Raw genomic sequence first — 25638 nt, 5'->3', positions numbered from 1 at the left:
GGGTTTGTTTTCGCACGTCTAATCTGGACACACAAAAATCAAGCTCTCGGGGGTCATAGTCGACCCCGGAAATCCTCACAACACGCAAAGAGTGAGAGAGGTTGAAGGGAGAAACTGTCTAGACAGACAAGGTAGCGAGCACAGATGTTGATTTTTAGCTACAAGATTGGTATAGCTAAAACTGCATATTTGGGGTTGAGGTTCTTGGCCTAGTACAGATGTAACCTAAGTATTGAGCCACCCCCTTGTCTGCAGGCAGGCTCACATTTCAGGATCCTCTCCCTAGCACACACTCGGGGTCTCTGAATCAACCTCTGCTCTCGTTCCCCAACTGGTCGGCCTTCTCTTCTTACATTCTAGGGAGGTGTTCGATTTTACCATCACACCTCTGACTGGCTCCCAAAAAACACAGGCTGCACCACCATGGCATGTCTGGTGAAGCGGCTCTAAGCCATCAGCAGGCCATCTCCTGCTGGGACAGACGCTGCATACATAGGTCACTGTAAGCGGTGTCATGCAGGGAGTGCGGGGTGGTGCTTTTTCACAGCCCTGAGCGACACAACTTCGATCAACAAGCAGCAGCGTAGTGCTGCTCTCAGAAGTGAATACTAGCCAAGCAAACTACCTGCAATCTTACATTGCAAGCAAAGCTCATTCACTACCAACACCTAAATGACAAGTTAACGCTCATTTAATTTCTCCCCACTCCCCTCCTCTCAGAACAGTAGCTGGGAAAGGCAACGAACTGGCCAAGCAAAGCACAGGGGAAATCCCATTTATCCACAGAATGGATACAGGACAGCTAGCAGTGTCTCTGCTCCAGTTCTGAACAGCCTCTCGTGACAGGGAATCTCAGTCTCAGTGTCCAGCTGGAAGGTAGCAAGTTAGAGAGAACAAAACAGTCCATCCTGGGGCAACAGTTGGATCCCACAGTTAAATGTATGAACTTAGGGGTGGTCAGCCAAGGAAAAGTTCCTCTGGACCAGCCCCCAGAGTTGCAGTACAAGGAAAGTCTACTTAGGAATTTCTCATGCCCCTTTCCATACAGCTGGAGATCATTTCATTGAATAACAAAGCTCTGATTAAACATGTACAAATACAACTTGTCTTTTGGGAGGTGCTGCAGAATTGGAAGATTGCAGATTCAACTGGATTCCTCTCCCCGACCTGGGGCTGGCAGCGAGATGCTAAGGCAGGCAGGCAGGCAAACTTGCTAAGAAGGCCCCATGTCTGCATTTTTCAGGCAGATAAAAGCAAAACTGTGCAGGGGTTACATGAATCTGAATTTCAATGACTGCAAAAAAGCCACTGGTGACTGAGTAAGAAGAGCAGAGCATATGCCTTTGCCTTTCGAAGCAAACAGACTGTAAGAGCAGCAGGAAAAAACGTACTTCAAACCTCAATTGCTAATAAGCAACAGCAAATTATTGAACAGGAGTTGGTGTCTCTGGAGAACAAGTTGTTTTCAAATGCTGGCCTTGAGTTTTAAGGCACAGCACCAAGAAACTTCACCTTTTAACCAACAGCAAGACTTCAGAGAGACTGGGGATAGGAAGAGGAGATTCCTATAAGAGTGTCTAACTAGATCTGCTGGCTGGACAGATCATGAGGAACGGTAGGGGAGAGGGAAGTTGCTGATAAAGGGGAAAATAACCAAAAAGCAGCAGATGGACACTTCAAAATGGACAGCCAACTAGGTCCCTAAGTTCCAGCCTCATGTCACAAGTGTGAATGTAACTTCCTGGAGGGCACCTGACTTGCTGAACCAGTGCCGAGGGATGGTTTGGATTCAATGAAATTACTCTAACATCTGGGAACGATCACTTCCAGTCTGAACGTTTCCAGGGAACCCACCGAACTGTCCTGTATCTACTTGCTCTTTTGTATCCCCAACAAACAGTGGGATGTTCTGTTAGCTGTCAAGCATATTATCTTGGGTGTATGCCATTTCACTAGCCTAGGACAACTAGGCAGCTGGGTTCTCATCGTGCCTCTGCAACAATGTCCAGTGTGACCTTGGGTGAATCACTTCGCCTCACAATGCCTCAATCTTTTCATAAAATAGCAGTACCACCACTTCCCTCTCTCATGGGAGTGTAGTAACTATTTGTGCCCAAAACACTCCATCACTGCAGTCGTGGGGCTGGTAACTACCATAGACAGAAGTTTGAAAAAAAAATCAATCAATTTAAAAAAAAAATGCTGTAAAAGGCCAAAGCCCCAGCCAGCCAAGTTACAAGGAAAGGAAAAGGGGTGGAGGGAGTTCTCCAGCCCCTTTCATCTTTGCTGCACAATGGCATTGCTAAGGCTTTTCAGAATATCCTAAGGAAGACAACTGGATTCTGCAGAACAAAACAGATTCTCCACAGTGAAAGTAGGACACTTCTAAGCACAATCACCATGACCAGAGAAAAAAGGAAATTGGTTGATTGCTTTGAAAACATGTCCTGTCAAAAAATGCTGTCTGCTACTCATTTACGGGGCCGGGGGGGGGGGGACCTCCAACTCCTCGAGCCCAAGACATGGAAAAAAACAAAACTGAAGGTCTCCAAGTATTGCCTTTTTCCATCCAGGGCTTGTTTGTTTTAATATGGGTCACCAGAAACCAGATCTCTTGTGCAATGGGGCCTGAAACATGCTTAGAAGGAAACGCGGTTCTGTTCAGGTCGCCTCTCAGCCCCCAACACCAAGGTTTTCTGGCCAGAGGTCACTTTGCTAATACGGCTGCAGCATGAGGAATGGGGAGTAGGAGGATGCAACCACCATTCACGTCTAAAGAGGCAAACAACTCAACTCTATTACAGCCACTGGATCTGAAGGGTCCAACATCTTGTCCCACCCAAGAAAAGCATCTGACTGAACAAACAGGCAGCAGCTATCTTGACTGGGAGTCGGCATCAGACGTCGGTTGCTAAGTTACCCCGTTGCATGGGTTCACTCCATGAAGTCAGGGTCTTAGAAGCAACACCAATCTATTTCAACAAGAGGAGCAAGCCTGACTGGTTAGCTAATGATTGGCCACTGTTGGGCCACAAGAAGGTTACATCAGAAACCTGTTCTCTATTGAGTTTTGCTGGAATTAAACACAAAGGGTCACAACACAGGGTTTTATAGAGGTGTGCTGCCATCTCCTAGTAAGGTCTCAGCAGCACGAGACCAGCTGGGTGCAGGGCTCATCCTGCCCCTTTCTAGCATAAAGGTGGCCCCAGGAGAAGAACCCAGTGTGTGCTCTTGCTTGTCTTTGGAACGTAAGAAAAAGGAGCAAGGACGCAGCCGAAGGATCGTGTTTGCCCTTACAATACTGAGTTGCTGTGGTGCTTCGTAATGTTGCCACCTGGGCCAACAGGGAGAGTTTCTCCCACCAGTGGAAGTACTCCACCCTCCTGAGAGGTGGCAGCTGTGTAGCAGGAGAAGCCCTCCTGTCGACACTGGGAATTTGGTCGGTAGGAGTGCGTCACTCGGGGTGGGAATTTTCCACACCCCAGTGCAGCTGCACCCAACCCACATACATTCGTAGCATAGACCAGAGCTCAGTGTCCAGGCTGACAGTCCCTGTTCTGCTGTAAGTTTCCCTAGGAAGATCAGGAGCCCCAGCACTGAAAGTTGTCTCAGATGACCTGCAGCACAGAGGACTATGGCATTGCAAATGGAGAGGGTTACATGTTGCCATGACCCACTTCACCTGCTGGAAAGGGAAGTTACTCACCTGTGTAGTAACGATGGTTCTTCGAGATGTGTCCCCGTGGGTGCTCCACAGTAGGTGTCGGGCTCGCCCTGGCGCCGCAGCTCGGAAAATCTTCAGCAGTCTCCGTCGGGTCACGCATGCGCCGATGCGCATTGGCTCTTCACGCGCTTATGGTCACGTGCACGATCCGGTCCCCGCCAGTTCCTTCTCAACCGCTCCGGACGCCCCTGAAAACACACAAACAGAGCTCCGAAGTGGGGAGGAATGGGTGGGTAGTGGAGCACCCACGGGGACACATCTCGAAGAACTATCGTTACTACACAGGTGAGTAACTTCTCTTTCTTCTTCGAGTGGTCCCCGTGGGTGCTCCACAGTAGGTGACTACCCAGCAGTAACCGCCCCCCCGCGAAAAAGGAGGTGGGTACCCAATTTATGTGCAGCTTGCCCATGAAAGGACTGCTGTCGACAGGCGTGTATCCTCATCAAGCATCCTGTGCATGGTGTAGTGCTTGGCGAAGATGTCATAGGAAGACCACGTTACCGCTCCGCAGATATCTCTCAGCACGATGCCTTTTGAAGAAGGCCGTTGATGCCGCCATCACCCTCGTAGAGTGGGCTCTTGGAGGAACTGGCAGAGGAGTCTTGTGAATCTCATAACACAGTCTTATGCAAGACACAATGTGATTTGAAATCCTCTGCGAAGATAGCGCTTCTCCTTTTGACCTGGATGCAATGGACACCAGGAGTCTGTCCGTTTTCCGGAAAGGTTTAGTTCTATCAATGTAGAAGGCCAGTGTCCTTCTTACGTCAAGTAAGTGCAACCGTGCCTCTTCATTTGAGTTGTGAGGCTCAGGATAGAACGAGGGCAGCACTATTGGTTTGTTGATGTGAAAGTCTGAAGAGACCTTCGGAACGAAGGCTGGGTGTAATCGTAAGACCACCGCTTCTTTTGAGAAGATCGTGCAGGGTGGTATGGACATTATGGCCGTGAGCTCGCTCACTCTGCGAGCTGACGTGATTGCCAGGAGGAAAGCCGTTTTAATGGTAAGTAGTCGGAGGGGGACCGTAGCCAATGGTTCAAAGGGCGGTCCCGAGAGGGTATGTAGAACTAGGTCTAAACTCCATGACGGTGGTATTGGTTTCTGAGGGGGGTACAGGTTCACCAACCCCTTTAGGGAAAGCGAGGCAACAGGATGGGCAAATGTGGTTGATCCATCCTCTTCATGCCGAAACACTGATATAGCCGCCAGATGCACCTTTATAGAGGATAGCGAAAGTCCGTTTTGTTTGAGCTATAGCAAATAATCCAGAATCGTAGGTATGGTGGCGTCCTGGGGTATTAGTTGCCTGGAGGAACACCATTCGGAAAAACGCAACCATTTGTGCTGATAAGTCTTTCTGGTGGAAGTTCTCCAACTACATTCAAGGACTTGTTGTACTCCCTCTGAGCATGTAGTCTCTAAGGCGCTTAGCCATGGATTAGCCATGCTTGTAGCCGAAGTCTCTCTGGGTGCGGGTGCAGTATTGACTCCCGAGCCTGAGAGAGAATGTCTGGTACTGTTGGTAGGTGAAATGGCTGATGTTGAGCCATGCGCAAGAGCAATGGGAACCACTGTTGTCGGTCCCAGGTTGGGATTACGAGTATCATGCATGCTTTCTCCCTTCTGTTCTTCTCCAAGACCTTGTGTATAAGTGTCGTGGGAGGGAATGCATAAAGTAGAGGGCCCTTCCATGGGATCATGAAGGCGTCCCCCAAAGACCCCTGTCCCATGCCCGCTCTGGAGCAGTATTGGGGGCATTTCTTGTTTTCTCGGGTGGCGAACAAGTCGATTTGGGGAAAACCCCATCTGCGGAACACTTGGTGGAGTAGGTCTGGACGGATCTGCCACTCGTGAGTGGGAGCAAAGTGTCTGCTGAGTTGATCCGCCTTGACGTTGTGGACCCCCAGTAGGTATGAAGCCTTTAGGGTTATATTGTTGGCGATGCACCAGTTCCAGAGCCAGACCACCTCCGCCCAAAGCGTACGAGACCTGGCTCCCCCCTGTCGGTTTATATAAAACATGGTGGTGGTGGTGTCGGTATTCATGCCGACTATTTTTCCGCGCAGATAATTGTGAAAATGCCTGCACGCATTGAACACTGCCCTGAGCTCTAATATGTTTATGTGCAGTGTCTTCTCCGCGGGGGACCCTAATCCTTGAGTGGTTTTGTTGTCCATGTGAGCCCCCCCATCCCATATGGGAGGCATCTGTTGTAATGAACACCGTAATTTGCGGTTGGCAGAAGGGCACCCCTGTTAGGAGATTCTTGGGGTTTCCCCACCATGTTAGCGAGCTTCGTGCCTCTGTTGTAAGTGACACCCTCTTGTGGACGGTGTGGATTGAGGGTTTGTATACGGTTGCCAACCAATGCTGCAATCCTCGCATATGCAGCCTGGCATTTCGCACCACAAACATGGTGGTTGCCATATGCCCCAACAGTTGTCAGCACGTGAGAACTGGAACAGTGGGGCTGTACGTTAGTAGTTGTACGAGGGATTCGATGGCACGAAAACGAGCCTCGGGTAAATACACCTTGACGTGACTGAGTCTATCCGAGCCCCTATAAACTCTATATTTTGCGTGGGGTCGGTTTTTGATTTTGAGAAATTGATGATGAGGCCCAGTGAGGTAAATGTGTTTGTGGTGATGTGTATCATCCGTAATACCTCCGCCCGGGAAGTTCCCTTTAGCAGGCAATCGTCCAGGTACGGGAAAATGAAAACTCCCTGTCTGTGTAGGTATGCTGACACCACCGTTAAGGTCTTGGTGAAGACTCTGGGTGCTGAAGAGAGTCTGAATGGGAGGACTCTGTACTGGAAATGATCTGTACCCACAAGGAACAGGAGGAAACACCTGTGGGCTGGATGAATTGTGATATGAAAATACGCATCCTGTAAGTCGAGGGCTGCAAACCAATCGCCATGGTCTAGTGCTGTGATTACTGAAGCCATCGTAGTCATTTTGAAGCGCTGTTTGCGTAGGTACTGGTTCAGTGTGTGTAGATCCAAAATGGGTCTCCACCCTCCTGTCTTCTTCTCCGTCAGGAAATACCTGGAGTAGAACCCTTTGCCTTGAAATTGTTCCGGTACTCTCTCCACCGCCCCTATGAATAGGAGGTGGTCCACCTCCCGCCTTAATTCCGGTAGGTGAGAGGAGTCTCTGAGAATGGGTGCGGTGGGAGGATTTGGTGGAGGTAAAGACTGGAAGGGGATCATGTATCCCGTGTTTACAAATCTCCAATACCCACTTGTCCGACATGATGCTTTTCCATTGTGGGTAAAATGGCTCGAGTCGGTGATGGAACATGTACTGAGATTGGCACTGAGGTACGGTCTTGGCACTGAGGTACGGTCTTGGCTTCGCGGCCCTCGACATACCCGTCAAACTTGCTGTCTTGCACTTTGCCCTGCGGAGGCACTGCCCTGCTGAGGCCGGCACCTAGGGCCCTTATAATGCGTTTGCTGATGACGTCCCTGATCATACCCCCGTTGAAATTGGGTACGTTGCTGTTGGTAACCATAACGGCGTTACTGAGGATAAAATTTCTTCCTTCTGAACGGTGGAGTATATATCCCCAAAGTCCGAAGTGTCGCCCTGGAATCTTTGCTCGAGTGTAGGACTGAGTTGGTCGATTCAGCAAACAAACATTTTTATTTTGTCGAAGGGGAGGTCTGCAATTTTGACCTGTAACTCCTTTGGAATGCCGGATGTGTGAAGCCATGACTCTCTCCGCATTACCACTGCAGTGGCCACAGCGCGAGCCGCTGTGTCCGCCACATCCAGTGCAATCTGCACGCCCGCTCGAGAAGCCACGTAGCCCTCTTGCACAATTGCCTTAAGAATTGGCCTTTTTTCCTCTGGAAGGAAGTCCATGAGGCAGTAAGCTTGGAATAATTGTCGAAATTGTGATTCGACAAATGAGCGGCATAGTTGGCCATGCGGAGCAACAGAGTAGAAGAGGAGTAGGCTTTCCTACCCAGAAGATCCAGCTTCTTTATGTCCTTGTCCAATCCCCCAGATTTGTACTGGGACGATTTGGACCTGTGTCGGGACGATTCAACCACTAGTGAGTTTGACTGTGGATGACTAAACAGAAATTCCATACCTTTCGCAGGGACGAAGTACTTTTTGTCCGCTCTTTTGTTGGTAGGAGGAGCGGATGCTGGGGTCTGCCATATATTAGTGGCTGCCTCCACGATTGCATCATCAAGAGGAATAGCAATTTTAGAAGAAGATGGGGGCCTGAGGTTTTTAAGGAGCCTGTGGTGTTTCTCCTGCACCTCCGCCACTTGAATATCTTGGGATCGAGCAACCCGTTTGAACAGCTCCTGGAACTGTTTCAGGTCATCTGCGGGAGAAATGTCTTCAGAGACCACAGCCTCATCTGGCGAGGATGAGGAGGCATCACTATGGTCTCTCTCCTCCAATTCCTCTGGATCCTGGCTGTATTGATGTGATTGCCTTTGTGGAATTTCGAGGTGGGGTTCAATGTCTTTAGACCCAGCCTCTGACTGGGGAACCCATGGTGTTCCCCCAGGTGGAAGCAGAACACTGTGGTGTTGAGAAGTGGTCGACGGGGATCGATAGTGAGACGTCGACCTCCTATGATGACGCCCCACATAATGATGGCGGTCGTAGCAACAGGGACAGGGGCCCTGGACCATGACCCAAGGATGTAAGGGTGGTGCCTGGAATGTTGAGACCTCCGAGATGATACCGACGTATGAGGAGAGCCTCTGTGAGAAGACTCGTAGGGATCTCCGCTAGATGCTGGAGAAAAGCGTGCAGATCCCTGTGATGGGCTCCGAAGAAAAGGAGAAGGACATCTGTGGCAGGCTGAAGGTGTTGCTGCCCATCGAATCTCCGGTGGTGACCGTGGTGACAGATGCAGCGCAATTACCTCAGGAGAGGGGCTGTGGTGCCTGGTCTTTGTTTTAGCCTTTACCCCTTCGGGTGGTCCTATTGGTGAACTTGGTACCAGAGCAGGTGTCATGCTGATTTCCACTGCTCCCGGTGCCGTCGTCGCCGGTGCCGTGGATCCCGGTGCAGTCATCCTTGGTGCCTCCGGGGAAGTCTCGATCGGTGCCGGACTGACTAGTGCCCGCACAGCTCTCGGTGCCGTCTCCCCGGTAGCTGCAGGGCCTTGAGTGGTTGCATGTGCCGCGTCTTTACCAGTGGAGGAAGCCAGCGTGCGTGGGCCCTTTGTTACACTCGTCCCGCTGCCAACAGTAAGGGGCAGGGATTGAGTAGGCGAGGCTCTTCTTTTCTTCTGCACAGAGGAGGTCAAAGAGGCAGCCTTCCTCTTGTGCGGTCCTGAAGAGCCCTCCGCATGCGTTGCCCTCGATGAGGCAGGCTGAAGTGCTTTGTCAACTAACAGCATCTTCAGCCTAATTTCTCTATCTTTTCTAGCTCTATTAGAAAACTTGGAACAATGGGAGCACTTCTGTGGAACATGCATCTCCCAAAGCACCTTATGCATCTGCTATGGCCATCCGAAGCAGGCATGGCCTCTGGCGAGATTCACACTTCTTAAAGTGGGGGGGGGGGGGAAGATGGCATTGTTAAAACTTAATTCTGAGTCCTTACATGCTAATAGCACACTTAACAGTCTGTTAGGTGTTGTTAACAAGCGCTGGCCTTTGAAGGCCGACAAACAAAAGCAGCGGCCCCGTCCGGAGGCAGCCACTGCAGTTTTAAGATAGTCTTTAACTTTTAACAGAGTAACTAACTATAGAACTGTTAAAACCTATTAACACGAGAAAAAAATAAGACTTATCTATCTCAGGCGTTGGAGCCGGAGAGGATTCCGTCTGCAGCCATTAGCGGTTGAGAAGGAACTGGCGGGGACCGGATTGCGCACGTGACCGTAAGCGCGCAAAGAGCTGACGCGCATCGGCGCATGAGCGACCCGACGGAGACTGCTGAAGATTTTCCGAGCTGCGGCGCCGGGGCGAGCCCGACACCTACTGTGGAGCACCCATGGGGACCACTCGAAGAAGAAGAAACTGTTGCTAAGTTAAGCACTGAGGTGCTGGCTTCCCTCGAGGTGACAGATTTCTTTGTACGCCAGGGGAAGGAGCCAGCACACTAGAAGACTGGCAGAACCCAGCAAAGGAGGCCACTCATTCCCTCACTCTGCATAGATGAGAGATATTCACAATCAAGCCAGCAGCTCATTCTACTAAACTAGTGCTGCAGGGAGCTTATTTCTACACCCTGCTCATAACCCAGCACCCTCCAATGCCAACAGGAACAACTTGGAGCAATCACCAACTTGGCCGCATTCCTGGAACTTTTCCAGGACTACTCCAAGTATGACTACCACAGTGCTGTTTACCTACAGCTCTGTGCTTTGCTCTAGACAAACACCTGGGCCCTGAATGTCCGCTTCAGATGAGCAGGTGACACTAGTCAATTAGCCCCTGTAAACAGGTTGCTGCTGGCACAAGTGGAGGCCAACTTGCAGACTGCATGAAGCAAGACATTTTGTTTACCGGTGCTCGCAGGGCTGCCAGATTCCACTGGGCTCCGTCCATGTAGGTTTTCTCCTGCCAGTATTAACAGAGTGACATGCACGTAATGCAAGCTACATGAAGTGAGGCACGTGCCAATTACACAACGCTGGCAGAGTCACAAGCACTGCTACAGGTCAGTGGGCACAGCCCATAAAGTCTACTAGTAAAATGACCCTATCTCAGGAGGCCATCTTGGTTATGACGATCTTTAGGCCCACTGAAATGAAGGAGGGCCACTCGGGCAGCCGACTCACTAGCCAAGGTTGACCACCGCTGATCAAGATGTTCATCTGAGGAGCACAAGCGGCACTGCAAAAGGAGAGGGGTCACAAGAATTCCCCTCTTCATGCCGCTCTTCTGTAGCGGCAATGGGCTGAAAGCAACAGCTGGGAAAGGGGGCTGCAGAGCCAGGAACGCTCCTCTGAAGAGTTCTCACCAGCTGAAAGATCTCCACAGCCGAGCGCACTTTCAGAACTGTTTCTCTTTCATCACCGTCAGATCTTCTTTGACAAGAGCAATTGACAGTCCATGAGGCCTATGCTAGAATTTGCTTTAATCTAAGAAATTGCCTGCACAGACAACAAGTTTGCATGTCACCTGATTCTAAACGCCAGACTTGAGTAACTCATGCAATAGGATGAACGGTCTCACAGCAGTCTTCCATGGGGCTTTTGTGCTGCCCCAGCACCGTGGTTTGCCATGGTTCTGCTGGATGGAGAGCAATGCTGCAGCTGCCCACACAAGACTCAAGTGCCGCCCAGCTGATCAGCAGAGCGCCCCCCCACAGCCGGCACCATGTTTCTATTGGTGGTGTGCATTCACACATGCATGGGTACACATAAAAATTTATCCCACCCAGGGAAAGAAAAATACTAGCAGGAACATGGAGCTGAGGGGGTTAATGGAGAACAGACCCGCATAGTCTTGCTGCTGCTACCAGCAGTTTCTCATCAAGTTGCGCTAAAGCCACAGAGCAAGAAACGCCTCAGTTGTGTTGAGGAGAAATTTGTTTTCCCTCTTTTGACAGTTTTGCACCTAAATAATATTGGCAGAACCGGACCGAAAGCCCTAGAAGCTTGAATGTTTACACTGGGGGGAAAATACGGTTGTAGATTTTAAATTTCAAAGTGTTCCAACAATACGGGGAACCGACTCTGCCTTCAGGGTAGAACTCACCAGGACCTGTAGCCACATGGCAGATGCAGCCTTTCAGAATTCACATGTGGAGAGCTGGCCAGCACATTGTGGCGTAGAAGGCTCTGGAGCCTTTAAGTGCAGCTCCTCCTGAGAGCCACACGCAGGGAGTGCCTTCCACTTGTTCCGCACGTGTCCCACTGTTTGGTGGGAGAAGTGCGTGGCAGCCTTGGCAGTAGCTTTGGCGGCGGCTCTGGTGAGTCACCAGCATTCAGTTAGAGCAGGGGGGGCTGGGGGAGTCTGGTTCTGGGGGAGGGGGAGGACATTTATTCTGAGGGGGGCTGATTGCCTGGCTCTAGGGGAGGGCATTCAGTTAGAGCAGGTGCTGGGGCTGAGGCGAATATGGAAAGACAACCACCACCACTGTGGTGACCCACTGAATTCCTACTGGTCACTGCTGCTTTCCGGCCAGGTTAGAACTCAGGTCTTTGGCTCCTAGGCCTGAGAAGCAGGCTCTGCCTGTGGCCCAAATACCGCATTGAGTGGAGTGACCATACTGCGATACTGACTGCTACAAGCAGATACTTCACTGGCACAGTCTCAGCTGCTTCCCAGAGCAGCCGGCCATCAGGCCAGGAGCAAAGGAAGCCCGGGTCACATACAACGTTCCATATGGAAAAAGAGACTTCACCCCTCAGCAAGAGCCACCACACCTCCAATGCTGCAGCTTAAGGAGGGGCTCCCTTGGTCCACGGTGGTTCGGGCTCAGGGTGTGAGCGGATGGCAGGGGAGAGAGAGATGCTGATGGGCAACTGGAGCTGGACCTCCTGCTTTGAACTGTTTTCTTCTGTTTCCTCTCCCTCCACCCCAAATAAACCCCACATCTCACGTTTCCCAACGGCACCACCCTACAGAGGCAACTTGCAGGACAAGAGGAGCCACAGGCAGCTTAACGGGCCATCGTGAGCCTCTGGCAACTCCTTGGATTGTGGTGGCTCAGAGTAAATGAGATTAAAACAAGCAGCAAAACTAAACCACCAGCTGCAGTTCCTCCACCTCAGGGGAAAACCGTTGTCCTTTCCACAGATATCAATTCAAAGGGCTTCTAATGGTGCAGGTTTCAAAGTGCTGGGCTAACCCCCACCCGCAAACTGTGCCCTCTCTTTGGGCACCGAGGCTGTGACGCAGAGGCTTGTGCCAAGATCATGAGCTTGTTCCGATCATGCAAGCCAATTAATTGCTTTGATCCTGTGGGAGCCTCTGCTCTCACACTCACTTCCCTCCAGATGCAGAAACATCAGGGAACAGCCACGACTGACCGCCCCCTTAGCACCTCTGCGGCGATGGCTCAGCCACCATCTGTGGGACAACTGCTGTTCTTTCCAGGCCTCTTGACGTAACCGCGGAGCTCCAGCCCTAGATTCACTCCAGCCTATTCCACTTAGGTGCCTGAAACGGTTCCCTCCAGCTATAGGGGTCTCTCTCTCTCCACTACACTGCTCTGCCTGAGCAGTAAATCAGGGGAAGCTCTCCTCAGCACTCGGGGAATGCTGTCATGGAAATCTCCATTCTAACACTGTCCCCTGTGGTACGGAGACCCATAGGACAGGAAGGGAGAACAGTGGTTTTTCATGCACATCCCACCCTCTTCTATCTGTGCTGTCCTACTCAGGCATTCCAAGTACCGGTAACCCTTCTAGGACTGCCCTTCAGAACAATCGATATCTTTCCAGCACAACCCCCCATTCAAAGCAGAGCTCAGAAGAACAGGACACCTGCCTTACCCTTTTTAATTCCATTTCCTGCTAGCTGCATCTTCTTCCAAATGCAGAGGAAGAAGTCATTAGAGATTTTAAAAACCCCAAGCTCCTTAGACCTATTGTCCAACTGCATAAATCAGTGGGGTAGGACGAGGTAAAACATCACTCGGAAACTTCACAAAACGTCAAAGCTGAACCTGCACTGAAAAAGGTAGTAACCAGAGGAGCAGAGGTAAGGGGAAGGTGTCAGCCTGGCTGAACCAGCAGAAGCCAGGGCTCAACACCTGCAGAGCCAGGGGAGCGAGGGAGTCTGCTTCTAACGGTAGATACTGCAGTGAGGACACACCAGGGGGCAGGCAAATAAGCTACACTGAAGCTGACATTTCTCTGCAGTACTCACTTTTCTGGAAAGGGGGTGGCAATGATGGGTTTCCCCTGTGCACACACGCACCTTTTGGTTTATGAGGTCAGAAGAGAACGTTACAGAGAAAGACTCTGGCACCAGCATGCCCCAGGACCGGCTACCCAGCATTTTCACTGAATTCACTCCGTTTGATCCCATCAACACGCACCCCTACAAACCCAACCTGGCGAGAACTGTTTGGTGCCCAGGCCCTTACTCTGCAGCAGAACCCATGAATTTGTAATGCTCATGGCTGTGGTACCAAAGATAACATAAGAGGACAGCATGAAGGCAGACGTATTAGCAGAACATGCTCTGCAGCCCCTAGCGTGGAAGGCTACTCAGTTGCTTCCAGTCTTTCTGAGAAGACCTGCACTCAAACGACCTGCTTTGTCCGCTGCCAAGATCAGCAAAATCTGCAGCAGAGCACTAGGCAAAGGCCCACCACTAAGAGCTACCGAGACCTGTAACTTCACACCCGTGCTGCCTGGCACAGAGAGGGAGCCCAGAGGTAATTGGCGTGCTGAAAGCTCTGATGGGGCCAAGCAGTTGAAGACGATATGGGATTGGAAGGGCAGTATTGAGCTTTGATCGGTCCCTCCTAGAAGACTGGTTACTGCCAGTTGCGCTGGAAGTTCCATGCAGCCTCTAGGGATGTACACTGCCGGGACACAGCCCAGTGGGGACACAGCAGGTTACAATGATGAGCTCTACATGGGAAGGTGAGCAGCACAGTCGTCTCACTAGCCAGAGATGGAAGGCACCATCTCTGGCTGCCAAGTATCCCATGATAAACGCAGACTGGACAACTGTACCCTACTCAAAACGTCCTCCACAGAGTATGCCATCATCTTGGCCCATTCCTTGGAACACAGGCCACTGCTTCCCGGCAAGGCCAACTCTCATCACTTCCTGTCCTCTTATTTAGGGTGGTCCTTCAGAGGGACAGGTATGACCTTTCCAGGCCTATGCACTGTTCAAAGGAGAGCAGAGAAGGAGAACACCATGCCAGCCTGGATCTCTTTTTAATGTCATTTTCTGCCAGCTACCTCTCTAGCTATAGCTCATCATCAGCCACGGCACCCAGTCTGTTGGCCTTCAAAAGTTCCTTGAGATTAATGACTTTCCTTTGGGCTGTTCAGCTTCCATGGAGGGGACGTCTTTGAGCTTCTCACCCCGCTCAGAGGATTGTTCTGGATCATTAGCCAGCTCTGCATTAAAATACCGTGATTTGGGCACAGCCACTCTCAGCAGCTGGACAAAGAACAGAGCAAGAACAGACAGTTACCTGTTCGTGGTAGGGATGGTCCAGCCACTCTAGATTAAAGGGGCGAGTCCCCCCGGAGTGGAAGCAAGGGTCAATATTGGGAAGCCAATGTTGACACTGGCTATGCTGCACCTGCTCTGCGGATAACCAGGACTTCACTATTCTGGCCTATTATGCAGGCTCCATATTCCCAGAGCTGCAGCCCCTCTAGGCCAGGGAGGATGGGCCATTTCAGATTTTCTTTGTCCATCTGGCATAGATAAGCAACCCTGGTGCAGGAACAGCAGGTGATGTGCAGTCAGCAGGAGGGCCAATGCTTACTCAATGGCTTTGATTTGATTTCATTGCCAGTTACTACCTTCTGCCTTCCTACACGCTGCAGTTAAATGGGGACTTTTAAGAAAGTTCATGTGATGGGAACGAGGGAGATGGAGCTTCTCTGCAGCAGCCACAGAGATTTGCCTTCAAAACAGAGTGGAGAGAATGCACAGGAAAGCAGCCTGGTGAAATAGGTCAGTGCTAGATGAATGGGTGCTTGGCCTATTTAACACGCTCCCCTCTCCCTGTCTTGCTCCCACCCATCCAGCTACTCTATTAGCTAGCAACTGCTAGCCCCTGGAACAAGTTTCCTGTCCATAAGCTGCTTACAAGCCTTTGAGCACGGAAGAGCCACTAGAAGTTGTCTGCAGAGTGTGTAACCATCTAACACGAACATACATTAGCCCTACAACAGGCTAGGCTCATGGCACGCAGGGATGGTACTGCACCACGCGTGTATATTCAATGCACAAGATGGTTTGCCCCACACTCGGCATTCCTCACCTTAGCATGGGCACGTCGATCACGAGTCCCTGGTGTGAGCCAACGTGGCCAAGTGTCCTGCGAGCTTCCCATGCGCTGCTCCAACACACAGTACGTCTGCTGCTCACATCCTGGATGCACCCAGAGCCAAGTGTGACAGCCTCTGGTTAGAGCAGAGACAGGGAAGGGACAGATGCTTGGCAAGTCCTAACCTCTGATCCCAATCAACGGGCTCTCCTGGGAGGAGCCAAACAATTGTGCACAGGGACGTCTGACGGCATAGACGGGTATCCAGTAAGCACTGAGAGGAGAGTCCAGGATATGCTGCCAATACTTTCACAAGGGTTCCCACAGCGATTTCTCCCCTGCCACGAATTCCACGTCCCACGGACGCACGCTCTCAGAGGACAGAGTTTAAAAAGGCAGATCCCCAGTTGGTCTCCAACCACAGCTGAGAAGGCAGACAAGAAACCACTTGAGAATATGGGGGGGAGGCACTGAAGACCTTAGAGGGGGCACAGCCCTGCCTGCCACCTGGGAGTAAGTTTCAGAGATCTGAGAGAGAAACTGCCCCCCCCCCCACATACACACACACACACACACACACCTGGCTTCTCAAGTTCTTTAGACCCTGCCAGCCCCACCCCTAGACAGCAAGCGCACCCGGCGAGGTTGGCACCTACTCACATGTCACAGAGACGAGGCACGTCCTGAGGAGTAGGTTGACCCCCAGCGCCCAGCGCTCCGGCACTTGGGAGACCGCCACGGGCATGATGATCTCAGCCGGGACATAGAACTGCAGGGCGTAGGTGAAGAAGATGCCGATGGAGTAGAGCAGCTTGACTGACTGGTAGAGCCTGCAAAGGGAAGACAGAGGACACCAGTCACCACCACTCACAGCCCAGGCTCCTCAGAGGCAGATTTAGGACAAAACAAACTCAAAATCACTGTGACGAGGGTGAATTTAGATGGGAAAGAGCTGAACACAATCCCATGTCTGAGGAGCAGCACCAGAGGCAGCCAGTCTGCCCTGCGATCCCCAGGTAATGGGCGAGGGGGAACGCCATTCCTGAGGCGGATGGCACAAGCCCTAAGCCCACAGCTGAAAGACGTGTGCCCTGGCTGAATGGCTCTGCATCCATGAGGTGCGAGCTCTGCTTGGGCTGGTGCCCCAGGACTCAACAGGAGTGGAGCCATTGAGGAGTGGAGCATTTCAAGTGCTCTGACCACACCCTAAAGGTACAAAGGGCCAAACTGACACAGGTATTTAGGAGCTTACCGATGCACCAAGGTGCCTGGAGGAATTTGCAAAACTGCCTGAAGTAAGTACCGGTAATTGAACACAACGGGTGCCTAAACCACTTTGGATGTTCAGGAAATCCCATCACAGGCTGAACCTCTTTCGTCCAGCAAGATCTGTAATCTGGCATGCTTTTAGTTAGCCAGACAATACTTATGGGTGTGGCCAAGTTTCCCACAATATTGGTTTGCAGCCCCCAGTCCCAGCTCTCAGTGTTCTGTGCTGTTATTTACCTGTAATTTACCCGCAAATGTCTTCTAAGAGCCCAGTAAGCAGTAGCGGTGCTGGTAACGCTGTTAGACAATACTGACCTACCATGGTCCAGCAAATTCTCTCATTTCGCACCAGTCAGGTCCTGAGGGTACCAAGGGGTTCAACCTGCAGGTGACTTGCTGGATTTATGGCACCTTTGGCTTCTGGGGAAGCTCTGAAGGCCACATGTTCCACACCCGGCTTAAAGCGAGCCACTGCTACCCAGTTCCTGGGCTCTTATACTCACCTCTCTCCAAGCGTGTCTGCTTGCATATGGGTCCTCTCTCACTGCTTGGAAAGGGGGACATTTCACACCCTGGCCAGGATGGGTTTCAGGGGCTGGGGATTTGAGCGTGGGAGCCCATGCACACGCAGAACGACACTGCTACCAAGATCCTGCTGATTGGAGGGCAAAGACCTTTGCTCAGCTACACAATGTGTGCAGCCCCAGCAGAATATGCTGCCTGACCACCCTCCCCAGCCGGACCTGTAGGGCCAGCCTTCCTGGAATGCAGGGAGATTAAGCCCTACCAAGGCACTAACCACTAGTATACCTGTTCACCAGGAAATGGACAGATACCATAAGTCCCCTCGCTGAGGAGCCAGCTGATCAGACATCAGTTAACCAGCAATCCACACTAGACATAAGGCAATGGCATTAACGACTGAAGTTCTCTTGTAACCTGTTCCCTGGGCTATCGCTCATCCCCACCTTTGCTAGCAAAACGGGGTTCTTTGCAGGAGGAAGAAAAAGCTTCTTTTCTCCTTATTCTGCAGCAGGCAGGATTTTACTCTGTGCCATAAAATTAAAAAGGATCCCTTCAAAGCGGTTTATCAGCTTTAGACAGAATATTTCACAGTTTTTGATTATGGCCTTTCCCCCCAGCTAGGGGGAAGGACTGCACTGCCAGGATTAGCCCAGGCTTACAAAGTTAAACGCAATGCAGACGTCACCACCGCCTGCACTTTAACCCACTCGATTCAAAAAACAGGCTAATTTCTGGAGCTCAGCACAGAGCATGCGGGGGAAGGACCCAGCCAAATGGCAGCACTGGGAAAGGTTTTGTAGCCTGCTAGACTCCCAATCTAACAGGTCAGTGGCCAAGTTAGCAACAGTTGCACTGGGCACTCATTCTACAGTGACAGACACCAGTGATGCAAAGGGAAGGAGTTTGCCTTCTCTGCTTGAAAATGGCCCCGATCCCAAACCAAGGATGGCTGGGGGAATACCAATCAGTGGGCAACGTCAAGGAACCTATGGGCAAGAGAACCAACCTTTTACAGGACTTGTACAGCCTGAGCCAATCAACTGACCGGATCCCAGGGTTGGATGAGCTAATCTAGATCCCTGCCCGGCTTTGTCTGGAGAAATAACATGCAGGGGCAAGCAGAGCTAGACAGCACTTGTGTGGCACAGGGGGGAAGACGAATAGGAGCTGGAGACAAACTCCAGCTGAAGCTATGTCTACACTAACCCAGTGTTCGATTTCATGCTTCTAATATGGACGTGCGAAGTCAGCCTCTCAGGGGATGCACTCTACCCCTGTATTCCTCACGAGACGAGGAGTTAGGGAGGTTGACGGGAAAAACTCTCCCGTCGACCTTCCCCAGCAGGAACAGCCAAGTTAGCCGAGTGCAGACACATCGATTCTAGCTACACAATTGCCGTAGCTAGAAGTGCGTCTCTGTGGTTGACTGACTTTGCCTAGTGCAGACATAGCCAAAGGCATGGGCGGGAGGGCGTGGCGGGGGGGGGGGGAGATGGAGATGTGGAGGAAGATGGCCAGCCACCTTGTTACAATCCTCTAGCTTCTACAAGCTGGACTTTCTACCCCATGGAAATCATACAAGGTACCTCAGCAAAGTATGTAGAGGGACTGCAACTCTATGGAGTCCACACTGGTGAGTGGGTCATATGAATGCATTCTTCTGTCCTTGGCGCATGGCAATGCATAACTGAGGGATTTCGATCCAAGAATCAGGCAGCTGGGGGTGAAGGGAAGAGACCCACCTGCTCAATGGGGCATGGAACAGCTCTCAAGCGTGAGGCTTAAGCCCTTGGCTATTCCAGTAGCCCACAAAAATCAATCATTCTCCCTCCTCTGGGAACCAGTTTCAAGCAATGCAGCTTCTCTGCACCAAGCACAACTGGATGGCAACAGGAGGGAAATGATGCTGTTGATTTAGGTTGGGAAGATCAACTCAGGGGGGAGAAGGGGGGAGCAGTATGGGAAGAAAACCACCACACTGGCAGGAGTAGTGATGGAGACATGCAAGGTGTAAAGTGTGAGCTGGAGAGGGGAGCTGTTTGCAGCATGTATTGGAGCAGATCTCCCTGAGGTTGTTCCTATATCGATGTGCCTGAATCTTTTATAAATTACTAGCTAATTTATATCACTGTTTTCAGACTGCAGGTAACAGAAGACTCCTAACCACATTGCCCACTGGGCCAATACACTACCTGCTAGCTACTGATGGTGCCTGCACTGACCAAGACAGCCTAATGCACAAAAAGCTACAGGCAAGATTTCAAGCTGGTGAGAGTCTAGTTTTGGGGTGTAAATACCTCGATGCCCAGGCACGTTGGGATTTGCATCATAAGCAACATCCAGGTCTGGGAGTACCTGTCTGAACAGCTGAGCACAAATCCCTTAGCTCCTGGGTGTGGTTCTCTTCCTGCTGTGTCACAGTAAGGCTGTGTCTACCCAGCTGCCTTATTCCAAAATGAACTACTCCAGAATAGCTTATTCCGAAACGATGCTGCTACACACAAAAATACATTTCAAAAATAGCAAAATCCATTTCGAAATACAGCGTCCACACACAGAGTCTAGTTTGAAACAGAGCCATTGGACACACAGTGGCTTATTTCGAAACAGGCGCTATTCCCTGTCTTAACAGCACCTATGTCAAAATAGCTGTTTCAAAGCAGGTGCTATTCCTCAGAAAGGGCCTGTCTTGACTTGCCCCAACTTCGAAGGGGGCATGTTAATCAGGGCCATGGGCGATTACTAACGAAGTGTTGCAGTGAATACGCAGCACTTCACTAGGCTAATTCTCCCCATGGCAACTTTGACATGCTGGCATGTATGTAGCCCACGCTACTGTGATGTCCCAAGGAAAGTAGTACTTTGAAGTTGCCGCATGCCAGCACTTCGAAGTTTCAAGTTGCCACAGGGAAAATTAGCCTAATGAAGTGAAGTGCTGTGGTGAATATGCAGCACTTCATTAGGCTAATTTTCCCTGTGGCAACTTGAAACTTCGAAGTGCTGGCATGCGGCAACTTCAAAGTACTACTTTCCTTGGGACTTCACAGTAGCGCAGACTACATAGATGCCAGCACGTCGAAGTTGCCATGGGGGAGAATTAGCCCAAGGAAGTGCTGCATATTAAAAACAGCACTTCATTAGTTATCTCCCATGCCCCCTTCGAAGTTGGGGGCAAGTGTAGACCCAGCCAGAATGAGGTTTACCAATTTCAGAATACGCCGTCCGCTATTTCAAACTAGCCGTAGCATTGTGCAGATGCTAGGGTTGTTATTTTGAAATAATTTTGCTGTGTAAACCTACCTTAAGTGACCACTAAAGATGGGAAAAGGCTCCAAAAGCAAGAGGTCTGTCCCACGGTAATGCATTTCTTCCAAGACTCAGGACACGGCTGGCTCCACCCAGGACTCTGTGCGGGTCACAAGGAGTCAGCAGCTTCACCTCACTCCCTTAGGGGGGAGCCACGCACGGCAGCAGCCTGAGTGCAGGAAGGAAGCCAGGAAGGATCCCCTGAGGCCCAGAGGGGCTAACCACAGCTCAGTCCCCACTCAGGGATGAGAAGAGGGAGTCCTGCACAGGACGAGTGGTGTGCTCGTTGGCCTGTGTGGAGCTGACCCATCCACCATTGGGGCCATGCTCCCAGAGCTCTCCCTCAGGCTACGTCCTCCGCTCCAATCCCCACCACAGGCTCCAGCAGCATCAACGCTGCTCAGCTTCCACTCTCCACAGCTTAACGGCCACCGTCCTAAGCCCCTGGCAATGACATAACCTTGCAAAGCCCTCAACTGCTGCAAAGCCAGCAGGGGTCGCTGAGGCACAGCTCTTCAGCATTCTTCTAATGCTGTGGTTACTGTGACTGCCGTGCCTCCACGGATGTAGCTCACAAACTGATGGGGAACTCTGCTTATCAACAGCAGGCTGGGATACACGCTCCAGAAGCGGGCATCCATCAAGCACCTCAACTCCCCCTTTCTACACTTAACGTATTTTACCCTAACCTGGGATCTTGAGTTCTTTTGGGGGAATCTTTTCAAGTGTCCTGTCTGGAAGTTAACCCATATTTGCACAGTGCTTCAAAAATATTAAGTGCACTGCATTAGCAGCTCTGCTTGCAGGGTATAGAGGATTCCATTTCCCCAAAGGCTCCATTGTCCTCCTTTTTCCCCTCCACCTTACTGGGCTTTTGTGGAGGTGATGGGGCAATTACCCCTGAAGGGGGAAAGGGGGCAATGTTCCTTTTAGAACGAGGCATGCTGGGAGTTTTCTGCAGGATTTTAAACCCAAGTCTTTCGAGAATGCTCAACTGGCTGCAGACCAAGACCCGCCAGGCGCCAGGGCATAGTTCAGAATATGGATTTTTCTGACCAATATTTTAGTAGTAGTATTAAGCCTCTTCCACTCCTACATCTTGGAACACGGACCAATGACAACCATTCACCAGCGTCCCCTGACCTGGGTGATCTTTTCGGTCTATAACAAAACCAAAAGTTTATTCCAAGCTGCAAACAGGCTGAAGTGTGCCCAGACAGCCCTGTGCCCCCTGCTTACTTCCTCTTCTACTGGAGCAAGACAGAGCAACTGACAGCTTATTTTTTTCAGCTCCTCCAACTCACCACTCCCGAGCTTGCAGAAAGCCACCAACAGTTTAGGAAGTGGAGGCTCTGCTAAGAGGAAGGATGGGCTTGGGAAAACACTGCAGGGAGCTGGGTTGAATTCAGACCGTTAGCATGGTTCGATTCCTGGTGTGACTTTGGGCAAACTAGCTCATTTCTCTGCCCTTCTGTAAAAATGGGGAGAGTAACATCCTCTCCTTTGTTTTGCCCACTTAGGCTGTAAATTCTCTAGGGGAAGACCATCTTATTATGTATTTCAACTGCAGCTAGGAGAAGAGTTTCTGATCTCAGCTAGGACCACTGGGCGCTACCGTAACTCTGGATTGAACCTCTCTTGTCTGGCACCCTCGGGACCTGACCAGTGCAGGTGAAGAGAATTTGCTGGACCACGGGAGGTCAATAATGTCTAGCACATTACCAACGATTCCATTGCTTACTGGGCTTTGAGAAGACATCAAGGGATAAACGACAGCTAAGTAACAGCCCAGAACACTGAGCGCCAGGGCTGGTGGCTGTAAACAAACTTGGGACCAGGAGAAACTTGGCTACACCCATGAGAACTGGCCCTCAGGCTAACTAAAATCGAGTGAGATTACGAATGTTGCTGGACGAGAGAGAGTTCCAGATTGAAGAGGCCCAACCTGCACAAAAGCATTTTTTGAAGACTCTCTTGAACCTCTCCGATTGTGATATTTTTTTAGAAACTGCCACTCATGTGCTTAGGCTTTGGGAACAAGGCAAAGTTCTCTGCAGGACCTGCCTCCCACTGTATTCCCTTCAGCCTCCCACTGTATTCCCTTCAGCCATGCCTCAGAAAGGTAGCACAGTAAACCCTCGATGAGAGAACCAATAGGAGGGCAGGGGTGTCCACGAATGCCAAAAGTCTGTTAAATGTGAGGGTTTCCTTGTACTCACATGGGGGACACTGCGCCAGCCAGGCTTCCCCAGGTCCCACCCCGCAAAATACTGTAAAATGGGCGACTCACCAGAGCTTCTGGAGCTGCCCCACTGGAGCCTCATTGAGTCCTGGACCACTGCCAGGGCTACAGCCTCCACCACAGCCAGAGCCATCACGCACTCTTCCCGCCGGGTGCAGAGTGCGTAGGCGAGTGCATTCTGCCCACGTAAATGCCTCACCCCTGGAGGGAGGAGCATGTGGTGGCTCCTCCTGCCACAGTGTGGCTCTTCCAGCTGTGGCAGCAGCCCCAGCAAGTCCTCCGGGGGCCCCAGCCACAGCGGGTCCTGCAGCTGCTCCGATGGTGGCTCTGATGAGTCACCAGCATTTATGTATTCCTTTGTAGGGGCGGCAGGGGGCGGCTCTGGTGGAGTCAAGGGACTTTAGGAACAAACAGGGGGCGGGGCTGGCGGACATTCATTGTTCCATGAAGTTCACTGAATTGGGGTCTGCTAAATCAGGGGCTTCCTGTAGCCTTAGTTAAAAATAAGAGCAATCAGTAAAGAGAGCCCTTTAGTAATGGCAAAATCTTGAAAGCAAAAGCAAGCCCTTCCGATATTCGAGAGCCCTGGCTGGGTCTGCTGTGTGCACTGCGTTGAATATGGGGTGTAAATATCAGGGAAGCCCAGAGACTCAGGACAGGGGAGGTTTACTGTAACCTTGTTCACTCCAGCGTAAGGAACAGCAAGGTCACATGACACAAGTCAAGCCACTTTACACTGTCGGAAAACACAGGGTGAAGAGGGAACAGGCCAAGGCTCAGTGCTGCTGTCTGGTCCCTAAACCACATAGCTTCACTGTGGCATATGCAGGGCTCCAAGCTCAATGAAGGCAAAGCAGCAGCACAATTTTAAACCTTGAATGGTTTCCCAGGCCTTGCTCGCCAACAGCGCCTTGACTCACCCCCCCTCGGCCACGAAACACCCTGGAGAACTCAGGCCCTGGGCACAGCTGTTCCACAACCCCTCAGAGCCCCAGAGCAGTGGAATGGCTTCTGTACAAGTCACACCCATTCCCGCCCACGGCCAGTGAGTGGAAAGCTGGCACAGGGGTAGCCACAGAGAGGGGTTCCTCATGGGCTGGTGTTCACATGGTTCCCCCTTTCATCAGGGAAGCAGGAGATGGGAGACCCAGGGCCTGGGAGGTGGGAGACCCAGCTTCAATCCCCTGCCTACCAAACAGGTAGACATGGGGGGAGGCCAGTGCCACACTTACTCCTCTGCAGGATGAGGGTAAACAGTCCAGCCCTATGTCCCAAGGGAGCTGGGAGGTGCTCGGACACCCTGGTCATGGAGGCCATAGAAGAACCAGGACGGAGAAATGCCATCTGTTCTCCACCAGCACACTGCATTTCCCTGAACTGTGGCTTCCCATAGACAGGCTAGTCAGACACAGACAGGCTCACAGACTTCTGAAGCAGGGGTGACCAACCAGTTAGGGATGAAAAGCCACATGGATAGAGGGCAAAGAGCCACATATTATATCTTTATCTTTATCTTCATCTATCTAGATAAAAATATATAATAGGTGGCTCAATGCCCTTCCCTAGAGCCAGGCACCCCCAGTCGCCCTCTCTCCCCGGCTCTAACTCAATGCCCTTCCCTAGAGCCAGGCACCCCCAGTCGCCCTCTCCCCGGCTCTAATTCAATGCCCTCCTGCAGATCCAGGCACCCCCAGTCGCCCTCTCCCCGGCTCTAACTCAATGCCCTCCTGCACATCCAGGCACCCCCAGCCCCACCTCACTCAATGTGGATGCCAGCGACTCACCAGAGCCAGCGCCACACACGTCTCCCACCACGCACTGGGGCGCATGTGCAGAGCGGCGGAAGGCATTCCCGGGGCGTCGCTCTAAGCAGAAGCCACATCTAATGGCTCAAAGATCCACATGCGGCTTGAGAGCCTTGGGTCGGGCACCCCAGGTCTAAAGCATTCTTCAGCCGGAGAGCCGGAGCAGCGTTGGAGATTCAACGTGCCTCTGACAGAGGAGCACAGATAGCGCTGGCAGGACGATGCGTTGCCAGCCTGTGCCGCCAATGCAACATGCTGTGGAGGGATTTTTGTTTTTAAACTGAAGGGCTGTGAGCCGCTTGGCCAGTTGGAGCTACTGAAGAGGACTCAAGCAAGTGAAATATAATACACAGGAGGATAGACAGGATGCCCAGGAGAAGAGGAAGATTGCATGGAGTATGTTGCAAGCTCCCGAGCAGTCAGTGGCTTGGCTGTCTCCTTAGGGGGATGCGCCATTTTACCAGCACCAGCTTGTCCAAGGCCCTGCCAGTGAACCCTTTTAAGAGGGCCCCATGTCTGAAACTTAGTTTTTGAGGAGAGAGATGAGGCAAAAAAATCCAATTCTTTTCAGTTATTTCCACCCATCACACAAAGTACAGTACTTGGCAAAGCCCGCCCCTTCCCCTTCGTTGCTATAAAGCACAGCACCCCTGAGGAGGAGGGGACTAATGATTTTTGTGCTATTCGAGGTGCTCTTGGCTATCCCAGCTCCTGATCTGGAGCAGGCTAGAGAACCAGACCATGCTGGGCAAGTACCTCCGTCTAAGCATGTCACTGAATAAATGGCACCCTGCCACATATCGTAAGACTTTTTGCCACCATTCCTTGCTGCGATGCCAGGGGAGCAAGGGAAGAAGG

The 25638-nt window shown here is 51.4% G+C and overlaps 1 protein-coding gene across 8 annotated transcripts in view; it reads right to left on the bottom strand.

The window, feature by feature from the left end:
- The window catches only part of LOC142021285 (proton-coupled amino acid transporter 1-like), a 65546-nt gene that overhangs the window by 11193 nt on the left and 28715 nt on the right, over positions 1-25638 (bottom strand). For 4 of the 8 annotated variants that reach the window (XM_075009913.1, XM_075009915.1, XM_075009914.1 and 1 more), the window contains one exon: positions 16294-16463. In XM_075009913.1, the coding sequence (XP_074866014.1) occupies positions 16294-16463 (170 nt within the window). Of the gene's footprint in view, positions 1-15627; positions 16058-16293; positions 16464-20772; positions 20903-25638 lie in introns of those variants that run through there. The other 4 variants (XR_012647653.1, XR_012647654.1, XR_012647655.1 and 1 more) reach the window with 3 other exon arrangements.

This window comes from Carettochelys insculpta, chromosome 15 (genome assembly GCF_033958435.1).
Source record: "Carettochelys insculpta isolate YL-2023 chromosome 15, ASM3395843v1, whole genome shotgun sequence".
NCBI classification, from domain to species: domain Eukaryota; kingdom Metazoa; phylum Chordata; order Testudines; family Carettochelyidae; genus Carettochelys; species Carettochelys insculpta.
The sequence above is the reverse complement of the archived record's forward strand: the minus strand, read 5'-3'. Positions and strand labels throughout refer to the sequence as shown.